The following is a 27,500-nucleotide window of genomic DNA, read 5'->3' as shown; positions in this document are numbered from 1 at the left end:
TGGGATAAGAAAGCTGCCCCATTTAAGGAAAGCAGCAGATGTTAATATGTAAGTACATGTGAATATTAAACTCAAGTGATTATAAACGGTTAGTACATATGCTATATGTACAATTTTTCCATGATAAGTCTTTGGCAAATATCGTTATACAAGACCCCTTTCTTCCTACCTCCTTATCTTGAATCTTACAAAATCTAATCTAGGCCTATGACAGATATGCGACGCCAGACGTCACAGAACGTCTTGATTTAAGTAAGAGAAGTAGATAAGGTTTAAGGTAAATAAGTCCGCCAAATCATATCTGAATTAAATGGTCTTGCATCTCACGTCATACTTTGTTGTCATGTCAAAAGAATCAGTTGGTTTTGCCCTGCGTGTGGAGCCTACTTGTAATTCAGTTTTTCCCTAACCTTTCCGACCTCGTACTTTTATTCCTACTTTCTTCTGGGTTGACTGGTTGTGCTCTGTCCCGCGGAATGCCCTCTAGGCCAACTCATCAAGGCCCTTTTTTTCTTATTGTGTTAACGGAACGCCGAACACAATCTCCTGCACCAGCTTAGACTCACAATAGGCAATTAACAGCCATGTTCACAATTCACGGCTAATGTTAACAAGAGGCAAACTACATTTTTAAGGACTGTTCCTATGTAGTTCCCTTACGACCGGTTCGAGAATCAAACTCTGGCCATATTGCTCTTCAATGTAGTTTGTTGGGAAACTGACCACTCACGTTAATTATATTCTCCATCTTCATTTTTTGCTGCGACCTACCACCGTCACCCAACTACCAGGGAGCACGATTCTCTGCATAGGTCATAAGAGACACGATAGGTCTAGGACAACGTCGCCCATATTGCTCCGCCCTCGCCCGGGAGTTAACGCCGCTTTAGTACTGGTAAAATGATCAATAAACATTCTCCTTTGGCTAAACTGCGTTATTCGTGCTATTTATTCCCGTTAGGGCTGACCGGCTCCATGAAGTAAATGTCATTCAGTACTGATTTCGTAGAAAAATCTGTCCGTTTACGTTACTGCTCACTGAATCTATGTAACCTTCTTGTTGTGATGTTGCGTCTGTGTATTACTTTTTTCCTCTCTCTCTCTCTCTCTCTCTCTCTCTCTCTCTCTCTCTCTCTCCAGTCAGGTACAAATATAGTGATTCTAAATCTCTCTCTCTCCCCAGTCAGTTACAAATATAGTGGTTCTAAAAAGTCAACAGATTTGTAGTGTCTTTGCGTTAGCCTACACACACACACACACACACACACACACACACACACGTGCAAGACCTACATACGTACGCACGCAAACACATGAAGTCTTATGGAATGAGCTGGCCGGATGTTCATCTTTTCATGACGTCATCATTTCAACGTTGCTGAGTAGTTGATGCCTTTTCTCTTATTATGAATCATTATCAGGTGATCAAGGTTTTAGGGAGTGGCTTTGAGAGAGAGAGAGAGAGAGAGAGAGAAAACGTACACGTTTCTTTGTTATTTCTCGTTTATTGTTACAGTTTTTTATCCTTAAAACTGAATAGACATCTCACACACACACATGTGTGTGTACTGTATATATATATATATATATATATATATATATATATATATATATATATATATATATATATATATATATATATATATAATACAGAATCTACTGGTTTACTTTTACCTTAACTTCTCGATTTCTACGCACTTTGGAATGCTTGTCCGCACTAGGCCTATATACATGTGAAGAAAGTTGGGTCTATTCAAGCCCTAGTAAATGTACCTGGATTAGATATATAGACCTATGTACGTATGAGTGGGATTAGACATATACCTTTCTTCTCGGCCTCGTGGATGAACGTTATTTCGTTCTGATGCCTCGGATACGAGTTCAAATCTTGCCCGGGAGTCGGGATTTTTGCATTTGGAACTAGGCCTAGTAGTGACAAGCGTCTCCAAAATGTGAAGAAATCGTGGTTATTTTTAAGGATAAACGTCAACATTATTATTATTATTATTATTATTATTATTATTATTATTATTATTACAAGCCGAGCTACAATCCTAGTTCTAAAAGTAGAATGCTACAAGCCCTAGGGCCTAGTGGTGAAAGCAGCACAGTTGGGAAAAAGAAATTGTTGGTTGAGAAAAAAAACTGCAGTTTAAGAATTAAAATGAAAGAGAAAATAACAAAGAGACCTGCTCAAGTTTCTCTCTCTCTCTCTCTCTCACACACACACACACACACACACACACGGCCTATATTTGAAACACCGTAGTGAATAACGTTCCCTCTAGGCCTATGTTTCGCAAGAAAATAATCTCAGTTTTCATTGAGCACATACAGTTTACATGACATTATTTACCCTAGTTTCAAGGTTGTTTTTTTTTTATTTTAAATTACGATGTAAAGTCGTGTTTTTTCTTTGTATAAATTATAATGTGTTTGTCACTCACGTTGCCTCCTACTCCACTCCACTTCGGACCTAACAAAGTTCCCAAAGTTTCCTACAGATACCTGTCGCTTCGTCGTCCCGGATATGGTCGCAATTTCGGCTCACAGAATATTATAACGCGACACTTCAAACTTTTGATCACATTTCAGCACTTACTTGGCCCACTAGATATTATAAGTGCGACGAAGCACATTTCCAAGAGCACTTTCATCGTCACAACACTTTCTGCCGCCGCTCCTGCCATGCTGCTCGTTATGGGGAAAACGAGAACTTAGACCGAAGAAGAAAGCTCTCTCTCTTTCGGTCTGACAACTCCCTCAGATGCTGCACCTGGTCTGGTCTGGTCTGGTCTGGCGTCGGCGGTGGTGGCGGCTGGGACACGGTCGCACGGCCTCGCTGTTTGCTAGTCGGCACCTCACTGCAATTAAAAGTCTCGGCGGGACCTTCGGCGGAGAGTCATGCTTATATCGCCGTCAGCAGCAGCGGCGGCGGCAGAGGCGAGCCGCGGCCTCGAACTTTCTTTCTATTTTGTTTTTATCGTGTTCTGTGTGTGGTGGAGGGTGGGGTGGCGCAAGGGGGAATCCAGCAGTGTTATCGTCTGGTATTACTTACTGTTAGGGGAAGCTGCGGTCTCGTAACTTTCTTTATTTCATTTTATATTTGATTTTTGTTTTTATCGTTATGTGTGTGGTGGAGGGGTGGTGTCATGGCGGAATCTAGATACTGTAGGGAGGTCGGTGGGGGGAAGGGGTGTAAAGTGTACTTCAGCAAGAGATTATTGACTTTCAAGTTATCCTTGTGAGATACTGTTGGGGAGGGCGGGGAGGAAGGGGTGGGTGTAATGTGTATTTCAGTAAGCGATTTCATTGACATTTAACTCATCCGTTCGATCTGGTTTGCAGATAATTTCTTTGTGTCCAGTTTTGTTCTTCCAAGAAGCGTGGTCGTGAATAATATGCGTGATGTTGAATAACCTTTGGAGGTTATCAATTTACCTATCTATCTGTCTACAATATATATATATATAGTCGCATTATAGGTGAAGCAAAGGAGGTAATATGTTGTGAACAAAAGACTGGGTTAAAGCTTCGGTGTGTCTATGGAATAAGTATATATACACGCATATATATACAGTATATATATATTTATATATATATATATACACATAAATTTCATTTTGCTTCACATCATCCGAAGAAGGAAGAGCGATTAAGGAACCTTCTATCTGGCCTCGTCAGTCACATGGGTTATGGAACGAGGGAGATTATTATTCCCTATAGAGAGAGAGAGAGAGAGAGAGAGAGAGTTAATAAAAATTACATAAATGAATTTACTGTATGTATTCATTCGTCAAACAAAAATGTATGTTTTCACAAATTTACTGCTTAACCAAAATAATTACAACTCTAAACATTGATATAAAGACTGTTCCCCCAGTCGTTGCATGCCTCTTCAAACCAATTAAGAATGTGACGGTACAAACTTAACGGTCTATCTCGCAAGTCATTAAAAGCACGCGGTTTAACTGTCATCACCGACTCACTTTGTATTTGAATATATATATATATATATATATATATATATATATATATATATATATATATATATATAATATATTATATATCATTCAATACAAAGGGAGTCCGTAAGTCAACAGCACCCTTCTGTGTATCTATATATATACTATATATATATAATATATATATAGTTTGCATATATATATATATATATTCTATATATTATATATGAAGTTTGACTTGAGAATTACTATATCCCAATAGTACATGAAGATATCTATAATTATATATAATATATATTTATTATTGTAATTATTTTGGTTGATATATAATATATATATATATAAACATAAAATTTTATTATATTTATACATTTCAATACAAAGTGAGTCCGTGATGACAGCTAAAACCATGTGCTTTTTGTTAATGACTTGCGAAATCGTCTCTAGTTTGCACTCACATTCTTAATTGGTTTGAAGAGGCTCTCTCTCTAGTCTCTATATTAATACGTATAGCTGTAATAATAATCTTTACGGAAACATAAGTTTTTGTGTGACGTTCATACAGTCGGTAACCCATGTGACTGACGAGGCCAGACGCAAGGTTCTCTTCTCTCTCTTCTTCCTCTCTCTCTCTCTCTTGATGCCACCGTTCCATAAATGAAAACGAGTGTGTGTTCCTAATTTTCTTCCTTCTTTCGATGATGCATAAAGGAAATATATATATATATATATATATATATATATATATATATATATATATATATATGTATATACTTACTGTAAACGTAGATGCCGTATTACTGGGCTTGAAGCCATCTTCGGCCTAAAGTAGGTTTTTTGTCTGAGCGAACAGGTGTTGGCCGGCGCTTTCGAAAGCGGTGCAAATTGTAAAATGCTTTCTACCATGAATGCACTTCACACCCACACACATACATTTTATATATATATGTATATATACACTATATATACACACATTACCTCATTTGCTTCACCTATAATGTGACTTTTTCTTTCATCGTACTATACTGTATGTATATAATTATATATATATATATACATATATATATATATATATATATATATATATATATATATATATATATATATATATATATAATGTATAAATGTATGTGTGTGGGTGTGTAGTGCATTCATATTAGAAAGCACTTTACAATTTGCACCGCCTTCGAAAGCGCCGGCCAACACCTGTTCGCTCTGACAAAAAACCTGCTCTAGGCCGAAGATGGCTTCATGCCAAGTAATACGGCATCTTCATGCAGCGCAGGTCAACTTGTGACACTAATTAATGGAACGAAAATGTAATATGATAATGTGACTTTAACATTAGACCTTATGACAAAGAAGACTTTATCATCAGGTCTTGTGACAAAGAAAGAAGAGAATGGAGAGAAAGAGACATATAGTTCTGCCAAGGAATAATCTCGCTCACTTTCCTCAAAAGTTCATGTGGTGAAATATTACTGAGAGAATCGTTACACGTTGCTAATGCTGTTAGTTCAGTGAAACCTTTGATCTATCACTCTCTGTCTGTCGGTTCAAGATTCTGCGAAAATCGTCATTTCCCGCGGAATCCATGCGGCGTCACAGGACGGGCATTGTCTGCTCATTTTTCCTTCTGCTTGTTTCGTAAAGTTGCGTCTGAGTCCCACATTGGTTCGTTTCCCTCAGGGCCCTGGTTTCACTCGGCGTTGGTTCTCTTTTTGGGGCGCGGGAAGGCCGGAAAGGAGTCGTTTCAGTTTATCTACTCCTTCAGGAGATAGCTTCTAACTTCTTAGAATTTAAATGGACTGATAGAGAATTGCCATTCGTTTACCCAAGCTCCCACTTTGTAGATTGGTGAAGCATATTTATTCTGCCAAATGCTTCGTCCACAATTTCATTCCCTAATTTCAGTTGTTCCTATTCTTCTATTATGCATATTACCATTCATAGCATCATCTTCCCGTTGTCCTTTTACCGTCACAACATAAATTTTGCTCGTATTGACTTTCAGCATCTCTTAGAAAAGCTTTCAAACTCTCTGTAGTCACTGCAATTTCCCTTCACATTCACCAGTTAACAGTGTACCGTCAGCAAATTCAGCATTGTACACGCCATTCGCAACCATTTTTCTCAATGAATTATGTACCTGACGGTCAGTGGCATTGTTCGCAGATACTATCTTCTTATCAAGACTTTGAATCAGTCTGTATTTCCTTTCCTCTTCAGGCTTCTCGCGATTAAGGAAAAATTATTCCAGTGAATAATATTTCGCTATTCATGAGAAGCTTGCCTGAAATGATTAAAATTCTTGATACGATGATAGTATCTGCAAACAATACCATGGACTTATAAGAGAGAAAATGTACCCAAATAGCATATATATATATATATATATATATATATATATATATATATATATATATATATATATATATATATATAAAATTGTATATTCATTAATTGCATATGGCTTTAAGGTATTGGTCATCAGTCATTTGTATTGAGTTATTGTTAATGCAAATTCGTTTATTTTCATTTGTTGTTAGGTATAAATCGTCCAGTCTTCCCTGCTTTTTTTTTTTTTTTATTAAATATCAGTCTTTCATTTCTGTTGAACTTTTTTATTCTGCATTTGTCTGCTCATTCCAGAAAAAAGTTTATGTATATCATGAATAATAATAATAATAATAATAATAATAATAATAATAATAATAATAATAATAATAATTAATAATAAATACTCCCTCGTTGAAATAAATTTCAATTCTTGTAGGTGGAATTGACAGAAGTTTACCCTTAAAATGAAAAAAATGGAACAAAGAAAACGTGAGACTCTTTCAGTATATACTTAACGCAAATGTGTTTGTGACTCTCATAGAAATGAAGAAATAATCTGTAGAAAATATCCAGTACATAATAATCTAACCCAAAATGTGTCTTATTATGCACAAAGTTAAGTCTCACAAGAGCGGAACATTCAGTCAACATACATGTGTGTAGTAAATAGTCCAGAGTCTTATTGACCTTGCCAAATGGCCTAACAGTAGTATGTGCAGAAATATGTTATTATATTAAAGCTCTTCTCGTTCTATGACTTATTGTTGTTTGTACGTAGAATGTGGTTTTAGTATTTGGTTTTATATAATTTTTTCATCATTTACCTAGGCGTACATGCATCGAAGAACCTTGATGCCTTTAGCCTAGGGAGATCACTATCACTTACAAGGCTAGACTGTGGTAATGAGTCTCATTATACTGTATATCTTAAATATGGTGCTTTGGTGATACTTACGTCTATAATTTAGAAATTGATTAGGAAAAACCGGAATATCAAAGGCTTTTCAAACCGTAAAGGTTTCAGCGTCAGTCAGAATCAAATAACAAGAAAACTTACTGCTATGCGCAAGTCGAGTAGACCTATGTTCAGGGGCGTTCCTAGACAATTTGAGGCCCGGGGGGCACAGTCCCACAGAGCGAAGCGAGCCAAAGCAGCCGGGAGTTCGCGGGGGCGGGGCCGCTGTAAACCCCCCGGGGAAAATTTTTAGAATATGGGCAATTATAGGATCATTTTAAAGGCACTTGCAAATGCAAATTTCAGATATTTTATTTCTTAAATTTCGCATTTTGGGGCCCCTCCCCTCACTTTGGGGCCCGGGGGGCGATTTCAAACAGCGCCCCCCCCCTCCTCAGGAACGCCACTGCCTGTGTTCGAAAGCGAATCGAATTTGAAAATTACTTTTTTTTTTTTTTTAGATGATAGGTAAGATGGGTGAAAGAAGAATGAGGGTAGTTAGCTAGCTAACCATGATAGAGAACAGTTTAGAAAGTAGGGTATTAGTAAGAGTTATGTAAAGTGTGGTTTGGCCGCAATTTTATTTAGATAAAAGTACAGTTTTTCTTACTATGGCTGGATGAGGCAATAATGATCATGATACTTTACGTAGTGTTTTGAACTGTTGATGAATGAACTATGATTCATTAATTTTACGAAACTACAAATGCGTAGCCATTTAGATAATCCTGATACGGAGCTATAAAGCGAGAGACGATAGTGACACATTGTGCCTCGTCACCCCAAGACGACAAGCTTTTGTCAGGTGACCGGTTGACACAGTCTTCATGACGTGTTTTCTGATGAGTAATGGGAGATTCATTGCTCACTGAACCATTTCATCCGAAATCGTCTAGATTCTTCCAACTAAAAGTAATTTCACAGATAAGAGATCGAGTAATCTCATAGATAAGAAATGGTTGGATACTACGAGACTCACTTTTAACCCGCCACCAGTTTCATTGGTAAGAAGCAGTTCTGGTAGTTTATTATTATTATTATTATTATTATTATTATTATTATTATTATTATTATTGTTGTTGTTGTTGTTGTTGTTGTTTCATAGTGCAACTGCGAGGTTTTCCTCCTGTTCCACCTTTAAAACCTCCTTTACTCTCAATTTCCCTTTCAGCGCTGAATGACTCTTTAAGTCCCAGCGCTTGGGTTTAGCCTAAATTCTATATTCCAATTCCATTTATTATTATTATTATTATTATTATTATTATTATTATTATTATTATTATTATTATTATTACACAAATGAGGGCTTTTAAAAGTAAAAGCTTGCGTTGCAGGTTACTTCATCGTATTTTATAACTTAGGTCTAGCTTTGTTCTTCATTAACTTACCAGCAATCCCTCGAATAATCAGATATAGCTGCTTACATCATTATATTTTCTAAGTGACCTGTTGTGCTTTCCATGTTTAATTTACCAGCATTCCCTCTTTAAGCAGACATTATGGTACAATTTCTGAAGTCATGGAGTCCTTTCGAATTTTCTCGGCATGGGTGATATGGAGAGTCTGTGCTGCTCTTTGTGGCAACTGAGACATCCTGGAGGTCATATTTTTTGTTGCTATACGCTGATTGGTGACCAGATGATCGTGTACTCAAGCATTAGTCTGTGCTTGAAGCTCCGTATCATTGATAGTGTAAGTAGGGTACGCTTAAGAGCACTTAACCTAGTTTTTATGGCATTTTTTTGTTTTGCTGCAAATACTCGTATACCCGGAGGGCTGATTGGTTCTCTGCTTTCTTTCTCGTATGATCCAAGGCTATCGTTACCACCCTTCCAAAATGATGTGGCATTAATAGATGGTTTGGTTTTTCTTTGCATGGTGTTCAGGTTCTACCAAGATATCGTCTTTATATAGGCCTACTTTGGAATTCTGTTTCAGGTAGTCTTATGGAGTCCTGAAATTTTGATGTTATTAATTCCACCATTAATGAGCATAATGTTGTTGTAAGTTTGATGCTTTTGTTTTCTCTGTAGATTTTATTTTTGGATAATTTTGCTTTATATTGTGTAGGTGTTACGACTTGAATTCTCTCTGGTCATATTGAGCTAAAGTCTAGCCCTGTTGCTCATTTCAGTTAAAAATAGGAAATGCTAGATGTTGCACTCAAATATTTAAGACCTTAGAACGATACTTGTTTGGAAACCCAGTGTCATGCTGCTATTGATAATCCTATTTTCCTATCCGTAATTCTTGTTTAAAAAGAAAAAACTTTTAAAATCTGACAATGCTTGGTATTCCTCTTGACCCAAAGCTTTCTCATCAGAGCACTGAAATGCATCATCTAGTACTACAGAAAACTAGGCATTGTTCGTAAGGCTTCTTGTGTCTACAGAGATGTGATAGTACTAGTGTCACACGCTTCAGATCATCTGTTCTGCCATCACTGTAGTTCTGCAGTTTTTGTATTTTAGATAAGATTGCTTGAAGTGATGGTTAACTTCTCTCGTCTATTGGTGATAATGATTTAGACTAACGCCGACAAGTAAGCGGTTTGATGGTGCATTCTCCACAAGGTTGGTGTTAATCTATGGGACAGTCTTTTGGCAATATTATTGTTTCTTGTGAACATGAGTCTAAAAAGAGCTGTAATACTTTAATATGTTTAATTTGCAGTGTGCCATTGTCTTTGTTTTACTTGATTGTGTTTACTGGCTTCTTAAGTTCAAGGCACACAGGAGAAAGTAGTACTTTTAGAAGGGAGGCACTGAGGCCAACTTGCGGTATAAAGAGCCTCCAGAGTAAGGTCAGGTATTCACGATCAGGTGTACCTGACAGTCCAGCCGTTAGTTCATCGAACTAACAATGAAATGAATTAGGCCTATACAAAGTTTATTCATGTTCTGGTCAGGGCGGCTGAGATCTTTCCCAGGTGAAATCCGGCGGCGAACTGTCATAAAATCGTTGCTTATCCTCAAGTCCACACGTGCCAGTCGGTCGGAAGAACTTTAGGTAATTCCATCAGTTCATCCGTTTTGGCGAGTGGACTGACGCCTCACACAAGCTGTTGTAAGTTTTAACGTCAGTTTCGATGAACTGACAAGTGGTCTAACAGGTAAACCTGGTCGTGAATACCCGGCTTAAGAAACACGACCAAAGAGGGGAACTACTAATAGTCCAATACAAAACATTCGTTACTTCTTCCACGTCTCTGGTAATGAATAATCTCTCTCTCTCTCTCTCTCTCTCTCTCTCTCTCTCTCTCTCTCTCTCAAGGGTGAACTGTCAGAGCATTAGGGCTCTCATACCACAGACGTATGGTGTGAGTATCACAAATGGTAACCGACTTTTGACTAGGATGGCAATCAATAGGCCTAGTAGAATATCCACAGTGGCATTATACATTGTAGATGAAAAAGCAGCATAAATTTCTGGGTATAAGTTCTTTGTTGACAAAATACCCTTGGAGTAATTAGTTTACTGATAAATTAAAAAATAAATTCATTATTAACCAAAGATGTAATTAGTGTTTACCTCAAAAGTTTCCATTGTTCAGTATTGAAAAAACATCTCTTACTGTTTAATGTTTTTTTTATTAAATTCATTTATAATTTTGATGATTTTTTGCATCTTCAACTTGACAGAGATATCTTGTATATGAGGAGGACGTGTAAAGAAACTAAGTCTTATATTATATTCAACCACGTTTTATTAACTGGTCTGTTTCGTAAACAAGTACAACTTGAAAGTGATAAAGTTTGGTTCAACCATACAAAAAATATAAATACAAAGAAGCTTATAAAACGTTTAATATAAAATATATAGAAGCACAAGTCATAGATTCTTTGGAATGTAGCCATTTGAAGCAAGATTCCTAAGAATTAGAATATATAATTTTTATAAAATGATTTGTCCATCTCTAACCTACTAATTATTAGTGACAACACTCAACGTTCACTAATATCAGTTATTTTGTTTCAATACCTGATTCTTATGGAATCTTAACTTAAGCTACATTTACTTAAAAGTGTAAAGTATTTTTACAGCTCATCAAATGCGACTAGGGGGCAGAACACCAATGCATATTTTAAATATTTTAGGGCCTCCTAGATCTCTGAATAATAATTTGCACAACCACAATACTTGGGTACAAACACATAATATTTCTCGTATAAAAATATAGTGCAAGAAATAAATACTGCTTATTAATATCATTAACTAATGTAAACATTACTGGCACACTTCAGATGAATATGAACAAAGTGAACTTAGCAAAATAAAGTTCCTTGGAACCACGTAGCTATAAGAATTGTGAAAGCTTACAGAGTCTACAACAGAAAAAGGAACTTCGGGTTTATAATGCACTACACTTGAGTCAGAATTTATACTGAACATTAGTATGAATACATAGAATTTGTTAAACAAATAATACTCTTGCTGTGAGATATCTTATGGATATGGGGTTAAGCTATCCTGCTTTGAGTTGGAATCGCAGTCCATTTTATACTTGTATGTGCCAAGGTCTTACTGACTTAAGTGACTAAATACTATGAGTAATCTTTATGAGGGATGCAATCTACAGATGAGATGATGATGATGATGATGGGACGTTAATGAAGTCAATACTGATGAAAATGAATATTGCCAACGTCTTCAGCTACACAACTCGTCTAGCTCTGACTGAGATGGGTCTAGCCCACTCTTAGACATTGGTGATGCTATTTACACTGTACATGCATCACAGACAGAAATTTGCACACTCCTTGAGTTGCAACACTTTTCTTGGTGTTTTTTTCCTCAGTGGTGTAAGATTCTTAAAGTATTCTCTTTACTACAAAAACTGAAAGTAAAGAGTTGTTTATGATTCTTTAACCTTTCTCTCTGGAACACATGACTGTACTGGCTATTCCTGTCTGTGAATGTCACAATAAATTTAATCTTCTTTTAATTTAAATAGCAAAAATAAACTTGGGGAAGAGTCATTCTTAACTTGGCCTTCACCCTGCCTTGTAATAAATAAGTATTCAACTTGAAAAGAGTAGATGTAGGAGACGAAGGTCATTTTAGGCATTTTCCTTGGAGCTGTCGTTTCAGTTCGTGGACCTGTCCTTACTTTGAGCTTTTGGAGCCGACCTTGTGACCTGGTGTAAGGGGCGCCTCGTCCTGAAAAGAATAAATAGCTTTTGTCAAGTACAATATAGCATAGGTTTTTAAGGTCAGATGTGTCAAGCTTATTGCCAGTGATTTAAAAACATTACGCTTTCACTTTGTGTGTCTGTTGAACATCTGAAGAACCACCCTATATACTTACATCTTCCCGAGTACACATGTTTGGTTCGGTGGCATAATGGAAATCTGTTGGGTTGTAGGGCAGGTCATTTTTGTTTATGACAAATCCGCCACCGTCCATTTCTTCATCCCTTGTCTTATTGTACGAAGGATTCTGGAAACGGATGTGCTTGATTTCCCGTCGTGTTTTCCACCAGCTTATGAAGAGCTGAGGAATGGAGAAGAGCTTTCATTAGGTTTCCTTATTCACTGTAGACTTTTGTTTATCTTTATGCAACCTTTTCAGTGTTTTGTTTTTTAAAATTCATACTGAACTTACCACAACTGATACCACAACAATTGTTGATCCGATAGCTGCACCAAGGATCATTCCGAGATGAGATCCAGAGAGTTGACTAACTTTGCTGCGCTCAGATTTGGTTGGCAAGTAGGTGTCATCGCCATTTTCAGTCTCGGTATTGCTTCTTGGGTTTCCATTTGGGTTGATGTAAAAGTCTTCGTCTTCTGCTTCTGTAAAAGAAATGGAATATTTGTTCAAAACTTCTGAGGTTGAGAGCAGCATTCTGATAACATGTTGATTTTCTAGACCATAGTTTGCTTTTGAATCACAGTTTACAAGTTTGTGGAATTTAGAACAGTTTCTGATTTGAAGTCAGCTAGGGTATCTTACCATTATCGAGGCATCTACGAGAATCTCTCAGTGAAATGATCATGCCATCTGGGCAGGTGCAGAGGGGAGTACCAGCTGGAGTTCTTATGCAGAAGTGACTGCATCCGTGTGCTTCACATACATTTTCTCCAGAGGGTTGTCGGTGTTCGTGGTACACGTGAACAACTTTGGGTGATTCCAGCTGGCAAAGAAAAGTTACAAAATTTACAAACATGTATTTATATGGTAAAATATTTCAAGAGCAAAGTTTACTCTGGTGATTTAGTATGACATACCCTTTGATATCACCACCAAAGACTAAGATTCATATTTACCAAATGCCCTGCAGAGATGCTCTTGACGTCCTCTCCTGTGAATTTGTCAGCGCTGTAAAGAGCCAGTTGAGACCAATCTGTCCAGTAAAGTCTGTCTTCAAAAACAGTGATTGAGTAGGGGAGCCTCAGGAAGCTTGGTGAGAAGAGGATCACCTGTTGATTAGATTAAATCTGTCAGTTTTCTGCTTCATTAAGGCTCATTTCTTACAGTATCATAATTAACTCCAGATAGTACCATGACCAATTTTTATGCACCAGAGCTAACTATTTTTTATAAAGATTGTCAGAGAGTCCCGTTTGTACTGTGGTAGCTGGTTGCGTGCATAATCATAACTACTTTACAATATCATTACTATTATTAGATGTATTATTACCCTACATTATCTAACTTATTACTTACAGTATAATTAGTAATTTTTATAGAATCTACAATAGGTGGGGTTGTATAGTAAAGAACACTTTATAACTAATTTACAGTATCATTACTATTAGCAGTAGCATTACCCTAGTACATTATCTTACTAATTACTTGCAGTATCATTATCAATTCTTTATAGAATCTACAATAGCTGGGGTTGTATAGTAAAAAACACTTTATAGAATCTATAATAGCTGGGGTTGTATAGTAAAGAACATAGTTGCTTTGGCACTATTAAGCCATAGACCTATATATTACAAAGTAATATACAAATCCAATTAAGATTTTAATACTCACCTCAACGTGAGATCCATCCAGGTTAGCTCGGCTGATTGTGTTCAGTTTTCCATCACACCAGTAGATGTGGTTATTGGAGTGGTCCATCGTGATTCCATTTGGCCAAAAGACGTGGGGCTCTCTGACAATTGGTAGCCGACCCGCTCCATCTAATCCAGCTCGTTCAATTTTGGGATCACTTCCCCAGTCGGTCCAGAAAATGTATCTGGAAAACATGGAATTAGGGTCTTCAGTTTCTGGTACCTTTCACTCAGAATAGTCTTGTCGAGCTTCATTTAAATCTAGTAGTTTGCTAGCTACTTATCTACCATAGCTTTTGATAGGAGGCATTGCCATTTTTTTAAGAAGAATTTTGCAAAATAATAATTCATTCTTAAACAAGATTCTGGAGCATTTAGTCTTTTTGATACCACAGCCGTAGAGACATTCTAATGATAACATTTGACATGTTGGATGTTGATCCATTCACGATTACCTGACTTTACTATCCACACATTTTTATTCCAAAGTAGCTATCGTTTTCTAGGCTAAAAACACTTACAACGATACTTACCCATCGAAAGGACTCACAATGATAGCTCTTGGTTGACCAAGTTCTTCGCTGACTACGGTCTTTGTCCATTCAGCGTCCCAGGTCACCATGCGGATCTTGAAATTTCCAGTGTCTGTGTAATAGATGTTGTCGTGGATCCAGTCGACCGCGAGACCATCTGCTGACACCCGTTCCCCTCTGACTAGGACTTCGCGGTTGTCAGGTGTAGTTAAATTAGCTCTGTTGGTGGTATATAATATAAAATATTTATAGACCATGCACTGCTGGTTTTCTTTTATGTAAGCTCACTTGAAGTAGACTTGATTGTCTCTGGTATGGGTACGGTCTGTTTTGATTAGATTGGTAATAATTCATTATATTGCAAGGTGGTATTCCAAAGGCTAGTATAGATCTAGATGATCAGCAGAGAGTGGACGCTGAATGATTAATGCCATCTACTCATAACTGAAAGTTTCTTCTGAGTATTTTGAAATACTGACCTCACGATTTCGTTTTCTTTGTTGTTTGACCAAACAATTTGGTGGGTGCTGAACTTGTAGTCCAAGGCTGTGGCTCCTCTTGCGTCAGTGACGATGGAGGTCATATCTCTGTCTTTCAGCCTCAGACTGCGAATGTCATATCTGTGGACAAAGTAGTAGCAACGTTTAGGATTTATCTTTGGAAGACCAGTGCTAATGTGAGACTGTACTTAGGCCGTGCATGAATAATAAAAAAGAATTATTACGAGTATACAAAAGCCTATTTCGTATCATTTTATGTGTATAAATGTATTTACGTGGCATGTACGTATAATACTGTATGTGTACGTGTCAAAATATTGGGTGATTTTCATATTCATCCCAGACACTTGTAAAAGTAAATTTCATTTTTAATCTAGTCTTTCTTAAGTAAGATTGCTCAGGTCCTCTTCCGTTAGCAAGTGAACAAAGGGACTAAGACTTCTCCAAGACTCTCCAACACTCTTTGTAATCTGGTTCAGTTCCACTTTCTCACCTGTGAGAGAAGAGGAGGTAGGGCTCCCCTGTGGCAGCCTTGCATCTGGTGTAGTTCCCAGGATCCCTCTTGTATCCCGGTAAGCAGGTGCAGTGGTAGCTGCCGTCTGTGTTGATGCATTTCTGGGAACAAGTTCCTGGAATCTCCTCACACTCGTTGATGTCTGTGGAGTTAAAGGTAGTTGAAGTGGTTGTTTGTGTACATTGTTAGGGAAAATGACTGAATTCTTGGGGACTGTTTTTTCTTGGTTTTAGGCAACAATGTTTGTGTTTTTCCAAGGAGGTCTTCTTAACCTTCTTCGCTGTGACAGAGTTTTTTTCACACAGTGACCCCTTTATCTTTTAAAACAGGAGAGTTTTCTTTCTTTCTTGAAATCTCCAGCTGAAAACCCTTATGGATAGAGTCAACTGACTATAAACGTAAGTGGGCTTCAAAGGGAAGGTATTACGAGCAAGAGAAGGGATTAAAGTGGAAATCATCTTAATAATGACAGTAAGATAAATGCAAAGACCAAGAAATATACCTGTTTTAAAACCAAATGATTATGATTATGTGCGCACAAGATACAAGAACATTTCAGCGTTCAGTTCCAAGAGAGGGGTTTAAGACTTGAATAATCTGAGCAGTGAAAGTAAGATTAATACAAGGACCAAGAAATCTGCTTATTTTAATACCAAATATTTATATGTACCGTACATAACGTACAAGAATATTCCAGTGTTCAGTTACAGAAAGTAAGATTAATACAAGGACCAAGAAATCTGCTTATTTCAATACCAAATATTTATACGTACCGTACATAACGTACAAGAATACTCCAGTGTTCAGTTACAGAAAGAATATCCCAGCCTGTATTCAAGGAAAGAAAATGAGGACTAACCTTCGCAAGTATATCTGCCAACAAGTCTGTAGCCACTGTTGCAAGAGCAGTAGTGACCCTCTCGAGTGTTCACGCAGACTTGAGTGCATCCTCCGTTGTTTCTCTCGCACTCATTCTTTCCGCACACTTCTTCACTCTCGTCCTGAAGGGTGACATATTACTTTTGTTTACGTTTAGGTTGCTTGGCATATCTTTAGAGTTTTAGCTTTCACTGATAGGAATGGGATTTTATAAAGGTTGCAGATTTTGTTTAATTTGCAAAATGTAGTGGATTTTTTAAAAAGTTTTGGTGCGAATTTCTTAGAGTTTTCTTTTCATTTAATGCCTATATATTATTGGATTTGTTTTAATTTATTTATAAATATATTTATATTATATAATATATGTATTTTATATATACAGTATATGTTATTATAGTATATTTATATATATATATATATATATATATATCCTATTTACTTCATTCCATTTAAAAATTATACTGTATTTGTAATATGTGTATATATATATATATATATATATATATATATATATATATATATATATATATATATATATATATATATATATATATATAAAACAACTCCTAACTCACCTCCCAGTCTCCACAGTCATTTTTGGTATCGCACAACAGTTTCAGATCAACACATTTTCCCCTCTTGCATGGGTAGTGAGTGGTGATGTTGCATTTGGCGCCGCCTCCTGGTAGATTAGCTGAAAGGGAAGGTTGTCATAGTCAGTTTTTCTTGTCGTTAGGGAATTGACAAATCATCTTTTAAGCTTTTTTTTATATGAGGTAACTTTATTCAGTTTTTCTTGTCGTTAGAGAAATGACAAGTCATCTTTTCAGTTTTTCAGATTTCTTGTCGTTTGAGGAATGACAAATCATCTTTTCAGTTTTTTATATTAAGTTAAAAAAAACTTCATATGTTAATGTCTTTGATTTATGTTATCTACATTTTATTTTTCATTTTTGACTCACATTTACGTTCTAGAGTTCAAATTAGTTTTATTTTTGTATTCTCTAGAAATCATTTAGAATCTTAGTACTGTTCATTCATGTACTATCTGAGTACTATCTATACATATATATATATATATATATATATATATATATATATATATATATATATATATATGTGTGTGTGTGTGTGTGTGTGTGTGTGTGTGTGTGTGTATGTATATGCATATATATATATATATATATATATACACTGTGTATATATATATATATATATATATATATATATATATATATATATATATATATATATATATATATATATATATATATATATATATATATATATATATATATATATATATATATATATATATATATATATACATACGTTGTTTGTGCGTGTATGTCCATTTCATAATTCGCAAATTCCAAAAACAATCAAAAGCAGATATTTTGGCTCCCTAGACCCAAAACAACTAACGGATACCAGGAGCAAATAACAAGAAGAAGAAGAAAAAAAAAAGCATAATCAGTCACTCACAGCATCCGACCTCATCCGAGCCGTCGTCGCAATCCTTGAGGGCGTTGCATCTCTGGTGCTGGGGAATGCACTTCCTCTTGTTGGCGCACTGGAAGTGGTTCGCGGGGCACGTCTCACAGTTAGCCTCGTCCTCGCCGTTGGCACAGTCTTGGGTACCGTCGCAGACCCAGGTCTTCATGATGCAGTAGGACCCGCATTGGAATTCGTTCCCGCGGCAGATGCTGGGCCTGGGGGACGCCGTGACGACTGCTGCTGCTGCGCTCGCGGATCCCTGGGGCCCGCCCGATTCGCAATCCTGTGTTGGATCAGAGTGGTCGGAGCTTTAGTTTTTTTTTATATTATTATTAATTTATCATTTGTGTGTCTTATCCTAATTCCTCATCTCTCTCTCTCTCTCTCTCTCTCTCTCTCTCTCTCTCTCTCTCTGATAATAAAAGTCTCACTTTTTGTGGAAATTACTTTTTAATGGCTCTCTCTCTCTCTCTCTCTCTCTCTCTCTCTCTCTCTCTCTCTCTCTCTCTCTCTCTCTCTCTCAAAAAGTAAGTTTTTATTAGAAATTTCAAGCAATTCGAGTTTTAGGTCCTGACGTTTTACAGTTTACTTTCCTAACTGTAATGAAACAGACTGATTTACTTAATGCCTCCAGAAAGTGCGTAAAATGCTATTTTATAACAAGACATCGTCGTAATTACGCAGGAAAGAGCGTCATTGTAATTCTCACATTATAGTAACCATCGCCTTCTTACCTTCTCGTCACTACCATCCACGCAGTCGGATTCCCCGTCGCAAATCCACTTGGTTGGAATGGTAATTCCAGATCCGCACATGAACTTGGTGGACGGTAGGGAGTGGTCTCTGCCGCGCAGTTCTCCTGCAAAGAGGGAAACCGTGTTTTTGAGGTTTTGAGAGTCAAGCTTTGCTTAAGAAACAGTCCTTTTTCTCTAAACTGTTTTGCGAGGCTTTGTTGCGTTATTGGAATCTTACGCTATAAATTAATTATGTTTATATATCTCTTACAATTTTAGTAAAGTTTTGAAAGATTTTGACAGGAAAACGGAAGTTTTAAAGTGTCGCACGCTATAAATGAAACATTTCAAAATCTATTACAGTTTTAGTCAAGCTTTGCCTGAACAAAATAGTAAATGAACGGGAAATCAGAAGATAGTCCCCTCTTCTCTAAAGTGTCTTAAAAGGCTTTGTTGCATCGTTAGAGTTTAACACTGTGAAGTAAATAGATTCTAGAAAAACTCGCTTGATTTTCTTACCTCATCGGAACCATCTTCGCAGTCTCCCGTTCCATCACACCTCCATCTGATGGCTATGCATTGTCTGGTGCTGACGCACTGGAATTCCTTCTCCGTGCATTCCTTACCTGAAAGTGGGAATGGGAATGTGTATATGTTAATGGCGAATTTCATGCGAGTTCCATCAAGATGGAACGGCAGTATTTCTTTTAGTTTTCAACGAGATACGACCACTATGCATTTTCATTTTTGCTACGTTTTAGAACCAGCAAATTTAGTTTCATCTCGTGTTTCCGTGTTTTAGCCATTTTGGGACTTTATTTCTTTTTATCATTATACTCTTCAGTTGACTCTAGTTTATTCCTTTTATGACAAATATGTATTGTATTCGGAGGGACGAATTTTTCATTGTTAATTTGTAACGTTAATAATGATAAATTAACGTACTCATGTAAGCATACAAAAGTAAATATGTGTTGGAGGAGAGAAGAGAGACAGAAAATACAAATAATGAGTAAATCACATTAATTTTAAACAGGAAATCACACATCTCAAATGAACCAAGTGAAACGTATCACTTGAAGTGCAATAAATTAGTTATGTGACATTTTAATGAAAGAAACCCGATTTTATCCTTCGCATTTGAATGAAAGAAACCCGATTTTATCCTTCCCATTTTAATGAAAGAAACCCGATTTTATCCCTCGCATTTTAATGAAAGAAACCCTATTTTATCCTTCGCATTTCAGTGAAAGAAACCCGATTTTATCCACCGCATTTTAATGAAAGAAACCAGATTTTATCCTTCGCATTTTAATGAAAGAAACCCGATTTTATCTTTCTCATTTTAATGAAAGACACCCGATTTGATCCTTCGCATTTTAATGAAAGAAACCCGATTTTATCCTTCGCATTTTAATGAAAGAAACCCGATTTTATCCTTCGCATTTCAATGAAAGAAACCCGATTTTATCCCTCGCATTTCAATGAAAGAAACCCGATTTGATCCATCGCAAAGATTACATGAAACGACTCTACAGATCCAGTAAGACTTACTGCAGGAGGCCTCGTCGGAGTTGTCCTTGCAGTCGTCGGCTCCGTCGCACTGCCACGTCTTCGGGATGCAGTTGCCGTTGTCGCACTTGAACTCCCGGGCGCTGCATTCCTTCACCGGGTGTTTGACCGAGGCCCCGGGGCAGTTCTCCGCCTGGAATGACGGAAGATCGAATTGGAAGCTTTTATCTGGTTCTCTCTAATTCGGAAAAGTTGGAGAGTGTTCAAGAGGAGAACTTGGAGGAAGCTTTATTTGCGTTCTCTCTAATTCGGAAAAGTTGGGGAATGTTTAAGAGGACGACTTGGAAGAGAATGTTTAAAGGGAGAACTTGGAAGAGAATGTTTAAGAGAAGAACTTGGAAGAGAATGTTTAACTTGGAAATAGAATGTTTAAGAAGAGAATGTTAAAGAGGAGAACTTGGAGAATGTTTAAGAGGAGAACTTGGAAGAGAATATTCAAGAGAACTTGGAAGAGAATGTTAAAGAGGAGAACTTGGAAGAAGAGGAGAACTTGTTAAAGAATATTCAAGAGAGGAACTTGTTAAAGAGGAGAACTGTGTTGAAACGTTCTCTTACACTTGAGGAAAACTCTTTGTCTCAATGAAAACTCGAAGAATGCTAAAGAGGAAAACTTGAAGAATGTTAAACCTTTCTCTTCAACTAGAGGAAAACTTGGAGAAAGGCCCACATGTCGAAAGTGGCAGAAAGAACCAAGTAATGAAAGCTAAGCATAGTAAAATAAGAGAAGCCAAACTTAATAAAAATGAGGGAAGAAATAAGTCAAAATATATGATGAGAGATGAGACAAGGGACAAAGAACTGATGGAGTTCTCTTACCTTTTCGTCTGTTCCGTCTGTGCAGTCTGGGTCCCCATCACAGAGCCACCTTTTTGGGATGCACCGGGACCTGTCGCAGCTCCACTCGGAGTCACTGCATTCTGTGAGGCGAAGAATTTTATTCTTTTAAGTTACATTGGTTGTCGAAAGAACGATTCCTCTCACTGAATTCTGAACGACGCAAGAATTTTTTTTAGAGTTAGATTCGTTGAGGAAAGAACGATCATCTGAGGAAAGAATTTGTTTTAGAGTTAGATTCGTTGAGGAAAGAGCGATTCTTCGAAAACGAGAAGAATTTGTTTTAGTTCGTTGAGAAAGAACCATATATCTAAGCTACTTCCTTGAAGTGCCTCTTTGAAATAAATGTACGGTACAAGTTTGAGATCAAAGCCTTGTGATCTGTTTTGCTGAACAGCGTTAGAATGAGAAATTGTTGGCCTGTTTCAGGTCAACAAATAAGTGAAAGAAGTGACTGCTGAGAATTTCTTTTGATTTCAGTCGTTATAAGGGCGACTAAGACTCAAAAGTGACTACTTGAGTACTCAGAAAAAATTACCTGCTCAGAAGGAATTACCTTACCTTCTCAGAAGAATTTAATGTTCTATGAACACAGTTAAATTAAACAAAACGAAGAAATTGTAAAAAAAATAATTTTAAATTGTCCTTATTAAGGACCTCTAATTGATTCACAGGAAAAAAAAATCAAAATAGCGTGCTTTTGGTAACACCTGTTAGGACAATAAAGTTAGGATTAGCCAAGTGTCCTGGAATTGTTTAATTCAAGAAATTTTGAAACATGACAGAATTTCAAGAAATAGTATTTTAAAATATCAGAATTTAAGAAGTATTCACATTTGAAATAAGAATCTTAATAACTTACGCTTTTGAGTTCAATAATAAGAGTTTACGTTATACAGAACAAAGAACCACATGATAAAATGTAAAGTAATAGAAATAACTATTTTTTTTATAGAATTATTGTTATATTCTGACTGCGATGTCAAAAGGAAGTTGTTCTTAGCTACTAAAGGGAACATGATGGTTCTCTTGAATATTTAATGATGGAAAATGAAATTTTTTTTAATTATTCATAATGAGCACGTATTGTTATTGATCTAACCTAAAGCTCTGAACTTATTATGCAGGCTTCTAGATAATGTAACGCCTGGCTGTGAAAAAGTAGAAAAACCTGGATAAAGAAAGTGGATAAAACAATAAATAAAAAAAATAAATACATTCATGAATATGGAAATGAACAAAAAACTCTCCAAATTGTACCATTATGAAACTGTTGCACTATTGTAGGGCCATTGAAAATTATATATATATATATATATATATATATATATATATATATATATATATATATATATATATATATATATATATATATATATATATATATATATATATTGTGGCAAATATTTAAAAGTTCAGTAGATAACTTTGAACATTAGGAAGATTAAAATAACTCTACATTAGAAAAAACAATTTTACCCTATTATGATCTATTATGTTCTTCCCTGTAAAGTTTATATACTTGTGTTTTATGAGGGCGTCCTGTGTACAAAAAGACACAAAAATATTGAGTGAGTTATATTAAAAAAAAGAAAAAGAAATCGTCATAAGTCAGTATAATGTCACGACGAAGAACTTTATAAAGTAGCCCTTAATGAATCTACATAGAAAAATAGTTAGATTTGGTTGAAGAAATAAGTCAATTTATAGTCTTTAAACGAAAACGATACACGTAAAGGACGGCGCGTCCATCTGGTAAAACACGAAAAGTCGTCTCGAAATTCGAACAGAGTACTGAAGAAGAATGAAAATCAACTTACGAATGTGGCAGTTGACCACGGCAGCCGAAGCACCGATTAACACCAACAGAATCTTCATTTTCCTCTTGGCTGTCATTGTTTTCTGTGACAGAATTCACTGGTTAGTTTGGACTGTAGTATCTTCGCTGTTTGGTTTCTTACTGAAGGCTCCGGGAACCTGGACCTGTATTTATACGCGAATCGTCCCGCGCAAAAAGCTCGATGCGTTTCGGTACGAGTGGAGTTTTTCATTTTGGTTCGTACGGTTGTTGAGGTAATGGGGTGTTTAGTCTTTAAGTATTAGGTCAGAAATTGATAAAATTGATTATCCCTGATGATGTAATGTGTATTGTATTCATTAAGTTGGTTTTTAAGACTATTGAAGCATATTTGCGAATATTAGTTGGAATATTGACGAAGCGTGCCAGTCAATGAACTGCGTATTGAGGCGATAAAAGGCTTCGCAAAAACGCAGTAGCAATCTCCGCATTTAAAACGGGAGTCACGTTCCTGAGCTCAATATAAAGGAGAGAATAAACAATGCTGATTTAATCCTTCCATTTCATACTTGCTTTAGGAGAAATTGTCCTTTGAAATGGGATCAAAATCCGAAAAAATCAGACGGAATCCTTCATGTGAACGCCCCCTTACCAAGGCCACCACTACGTCCCCCCCCCTCCTCTGTAACCCCATTCCCTCCCTCCCTCCTCCTCCTTTGCCATTGCAATATGCAATGTTGCCGTTTAACCTAAATTAAAACCCACTAATTGCGTCATAGATGAATGGATGTCTTCACTCCATTCACAAAATCGTAAATGTGTAAGATCAATGCATGAGTAGATGTGTCATGTATAGAATCTTTGTGAAATTCCTCAAACGGGGATAACACGTTGCAGTAATCGTGCTGGATGCGAAATTAAATGTGTATCAGGACCCAGCAGTCGTGATGATGATGAAATAATCGCCGCTCAATGGATCATACAGTTGAATGATTTAGAGTAACTGAGTGTTCAGTCTGTTTTGTAAACACTAGGTCGACTTTATTTGTATTCGAAATTAGCATGTCTTGGATTTGTAAGAATTCGAATTTTGATGGTGAAATTCCAGTATATCGTATTAGCAGTGAAATTGCAGTATTTTATTTAAACACTATTAATATTAGTAAAAAAAATACATTAAGTAATCTTGGTTTGAAATTGGTTTATAATGTTCCTTTCATTTCCGTATTCGATTGGGATTTTATATATTGCGTAAATCCTCAGTAATATAAGTAAATTAAAATCCTGTAGGTTCGAATTTTGGTTGAGTAGCCTCTGCAATTTTGACGATAGAGCCATTACTCGAAATAAGCTAAATCTGGAGACGTTTCGTAGAATACGTTAATCAGTTTGTCTCTTTTATTGATGGGGAATGAACTTACAGAGTACCTTTTCAGTTTGGGATAGTTGGAGGTTCTCTACCCAAGTAATGTCAGTGCAAAAACAAAAAACAAAAACAAAAAAATTAAACATTCAAGAAACAGAGGGGAAGGCAGAGAATCCTTCTTTCTAGAAGCTATATAAAAGATCGCTTAAACTGTTTAACTCTGAAGTGTGCAATTTTCACCTCAAATTTTTGGGAAGATGACTACTGACGTGTTTTTTTTATCTGAAGTTGAAACGGACTTTAAACTCTTTTTATATATATATAAATCGAAACAAGACGCTAGTTTTCTGACAAACTTTGTGCTTTTATGAAGCAGTGGTAATTAGATGCTTTTGATAGTCTCTTATCTTATTTTGATACAATATAGCCAGCTACGCAAATAAAATGATTATTTATTAACAGTCTGGAAAATATATCCTGCTTGACAACATTCCCCAAGTGTTATTAGCCTTTTGTATACCTACTTATTTCTCTTGTTCGTTTTTTAAATGTATGTTTATTAGTTAATTTTCATTTAATTTGTTTCTCTTCTTCCGTCTTTTGTTATCTCATTTTTTTCACTTTCGGTAAATCTTGTTGAGCACTGTAGTGGCCTTTCTGGAATTTATAATAATAATAATAATAATAATAATAATAATAATAATAATAATAATAATAATAATAATAATTTTGTTCTAATTGGAATACATTAGGCAACAACGTAAAACTGTTAAAGCATGAGTGTAATACTAGTTAAATCTTTGGTATTCTCATTACCTGATTTAAATATTTGGAATACCTTTCATTCCCTGATTTAAATATTTGGAACGCCTTTCATTTCCTGATTTAAATACTCTGGAATAACTCTCATTACCTGATTTAAATGCTTTTGAAAAACTCTCATTACCTGATTTAAATGCTTTTGAATAACTCTCATTACTTGATTTAAATAAATAACTTTTCCCTGATTTAATAACTCTCATTCCCTGATTTAAATACTTTTGAATAACTCTCATTCCCTGATTTAAATGCTTTTGAATATTCCTGATTTAAATGCTTTTGAATAACTCATTACTTGATTTAAATACTTTGGAATAACGCTCATTCCCTGATTTAAATGCTTTTGAAAAACTCTCATTACCTGATTTAAACGCTTTTGAAAAACTCTCGTTACCTGATTTAAATGCTTTTGAATAACTCTCATTCCCTGATTTGAATGCTTTTGAATAACTCTCATTACTTGATTTAAATACTTTGGAATAACGCTCATTCCCTGATTTAAATGCTTTTGAATAACTCTCATTACTTGATTTAAATACTTTGGAATAACGCTCAGTCCCTGATTTAAATGCTTGTGAAAAACTCTCATTACCTGATTTAAATGCTTTTGAAAAACTCTCATTACCTGATTTAAATGCTTTTGAAAACCTCTCATTCCCTGATTTAAATACTTTTGAAAAAATTCTCATTACCTAATTTAAACGCTTTTGAAAAACTCTCATTACCTGATTTGAATGCTTTTGAAAAACTCTCATTACTTGATTTAAATCTTTGGAAATAACTCTCATTATCTCCAGTCAGCTTCAGAACGTTTTAATCAAGTCCCCATAGATCCATACCCTACATTTACAGACGTAAACAAGTGTCAAAAGTAACAACAACGGAACAGTTGCACCCCCCTCTCGATCCGTAACCCTTGACATGCGGCAACCTCGTGATCCATCTGAAGCAGGTCTGAAGTTAGCGTCTGTTGGTCTCTCTGTCTCTGTCTGTCTGTATGTATGTTTGCTTATGCCAATGCCCCGCAAACTGACCATATGCGCACATTCTAATGATTCAGAAATTCGCCACTTGCTGACGCGTCATGAGTTTCATTCATCGCGGATGGGTTTTGGTTTCGCTTATTCGTTTCGAAAGCAGAAGGTAAATATTTTGTTGAATAGAGTGATCAAGTTTTCTTCATTCTTTGGCATAATAAAATTATGTATTTTTATGTGAACATTTTTAAGTTAAATATTTATGGGTTAATATAAGCAGAAGGCATTTTATTGAATAGAGTGATCAGAAGTTTTCTTCATTCTTTGGATAAATAAAATTATGATTTATTATGTGAACATTTTCAAGTTAAATGTTTATGGGTTAATATAAGCAGAAGGCATTTTATTGAATAGAGTGATCAGAAGTTTTCTTCGTTCTTGGGTAAATAAAATTATTTATTATGTGAACATTTTCAAGTTAAATGTTTATGGGTTAATATGAGCAGAAGATAAATACTTTATTGAAAAGAGTGATCAAAAGTTTGCTTCATTCTTGGGAAAATAAAATGATGTATTATAATGTGAAAATTTTCAAGTTGAATATTTATGGGTTAATATAAGCAGAAGGCATATTATTGAATAGAGTGATCAAAAGGCTTTTTCATTCTTTGGAGAATAAAATATATTAATCTGCGTCGTCGGTGACCGTTTTAAAGTTAAATATTTATGAGTAATGTAAGCAGAAGGCATTTTATTGAATAGCGATCAAAAATTATATATAAATTAATATTGTCATCCTTGAAACTGTTTTGCAAGTTCATTGTGAAAAGATCATAATTATAGTACGTATACATTTTCAAGTCTTTTTTACATTATGGAAAACAATAAAATCTTATAAGTTATATATAACTGCGTCAGCGGCATCATTTTTAACTTGAGTTAAACATTTATGGGTTAATAAGTGAATAGGCAATGCTCTGGAAAAAACAGTGCTATATATAATTGTTTCAGCGGCAATAATTCTTAACTTTAGTTAAATATTTATGGTTTAATATGTGAATAGGTATTTTAAAGGTCATATATATTATACATTTAAATAAGATAGACCAATGTGGCCCAGTGGTTGCAGCCTCCCCGAACACAACTAGACCGGAGTTTAATCACACGGAGGAGAAGCGACTTGGACCCGTTTCCTGAAAAATCCGCTGTGCT

At 35.8% G+C, this 27,500-nt stretch overlaps 2 protein-coding genes across 3 annotated transcripts in view; both read right to left on the bottom strand.

Moving 5' to 3' along the window:
* LOC136826160 (mucin-2-like) overlaps positions 1-2,935 on the bottom strand; it is a 14,122-nt gene extending 11,187 nt beyond the window's left edge. Inside the window, exon 1 of one of the 2 annotated variants that reach the window (XM_067083195.1) lies at positions 2,603-2,935. In XM_067083195.1, the coding sequence (XP_066939296.1) occupies positions 2,603-2,690 (88 nt within the window). In that variant the 5' untranslated portion in view covers positions 2,691-2,935. The remainder of the gene's footprint in view (positions 1-2,602) is intronic. The other variant, XM_067083194.1, reaches the window with a different exon arrangement.
* Positions 2,936-10,943: 8,008 nt separating this feature from the next.
* LOC136826329 (prolow-density lipoprotein receptor-related protein 1-like) overlaps positions 10,944-27,500 on the bottom strand; it is a 35,242-nt gene continuing 18,685 nt past the window's right edge. Inside the window, 18 exon segments of the mRNA XM_067083580.1 lie at positions 10,944-12,420; positions 12,569-12,754; positions 12,866-13,056; positions 13,217-13,397; positions 13,531-13,683; positions 14,246-14,450; positions 14,799-15,017; positions 15,278-15,418; positions 15,792-15,954; positions 16,672-16,813; positions 17,267-17,385; positions 18,177-18,471; positions 18,923-19,020; positions 19,023-19,047; positions 19,442-19,548; positions 20,477-20,627; positions 21,311-21,411; positions 23,149-23,230. Coding sequence (XP_066939681.1) covers positions 12,367-12,420; positions 12,569-12,754; positions 12,866-13,056; positions 13,217-13,397; positions 13,531-13,683; positions 14,246-14,450; positions 14,799-15,017; positions 15,278-15,418; positions 15,792-15,954; positions 16,672-16,813; positions 17,267-17,385; positions 18,177-18,471; positions 18,923-19,020; positions 19,023-19,047; positions 19,442-19,548; positions 20,477-20,627; positions 21,311-21,411; positions 23,149-23,230 — 2,613 coding nt within the window. The 3' untranslated portion in view covers positions 10,944-12,366.

Source organism: Macrobrachium rosenbergii, chromosome 40 (assembly GCF_040412425.1).
Source record: "Macrobrachium rosenbergii isolate ZJJX-2024 chromosome 40, ASM4041242v1, whole genome shotgun sequence".
Classification (NCBI taxonomy): domain Eukaryota; kingdom Metazoa; phylum Arthropoda; class Malacostraca; order Decapoda; family Palaemonidae; genus Macrobrachium; species Macrobrachium rosenbergii.
The sequence above is the reverse complement of the archived record's forward strand: the minus strand, read 5'-3'. Positions and strand labels throughout refer to the sequence as shown.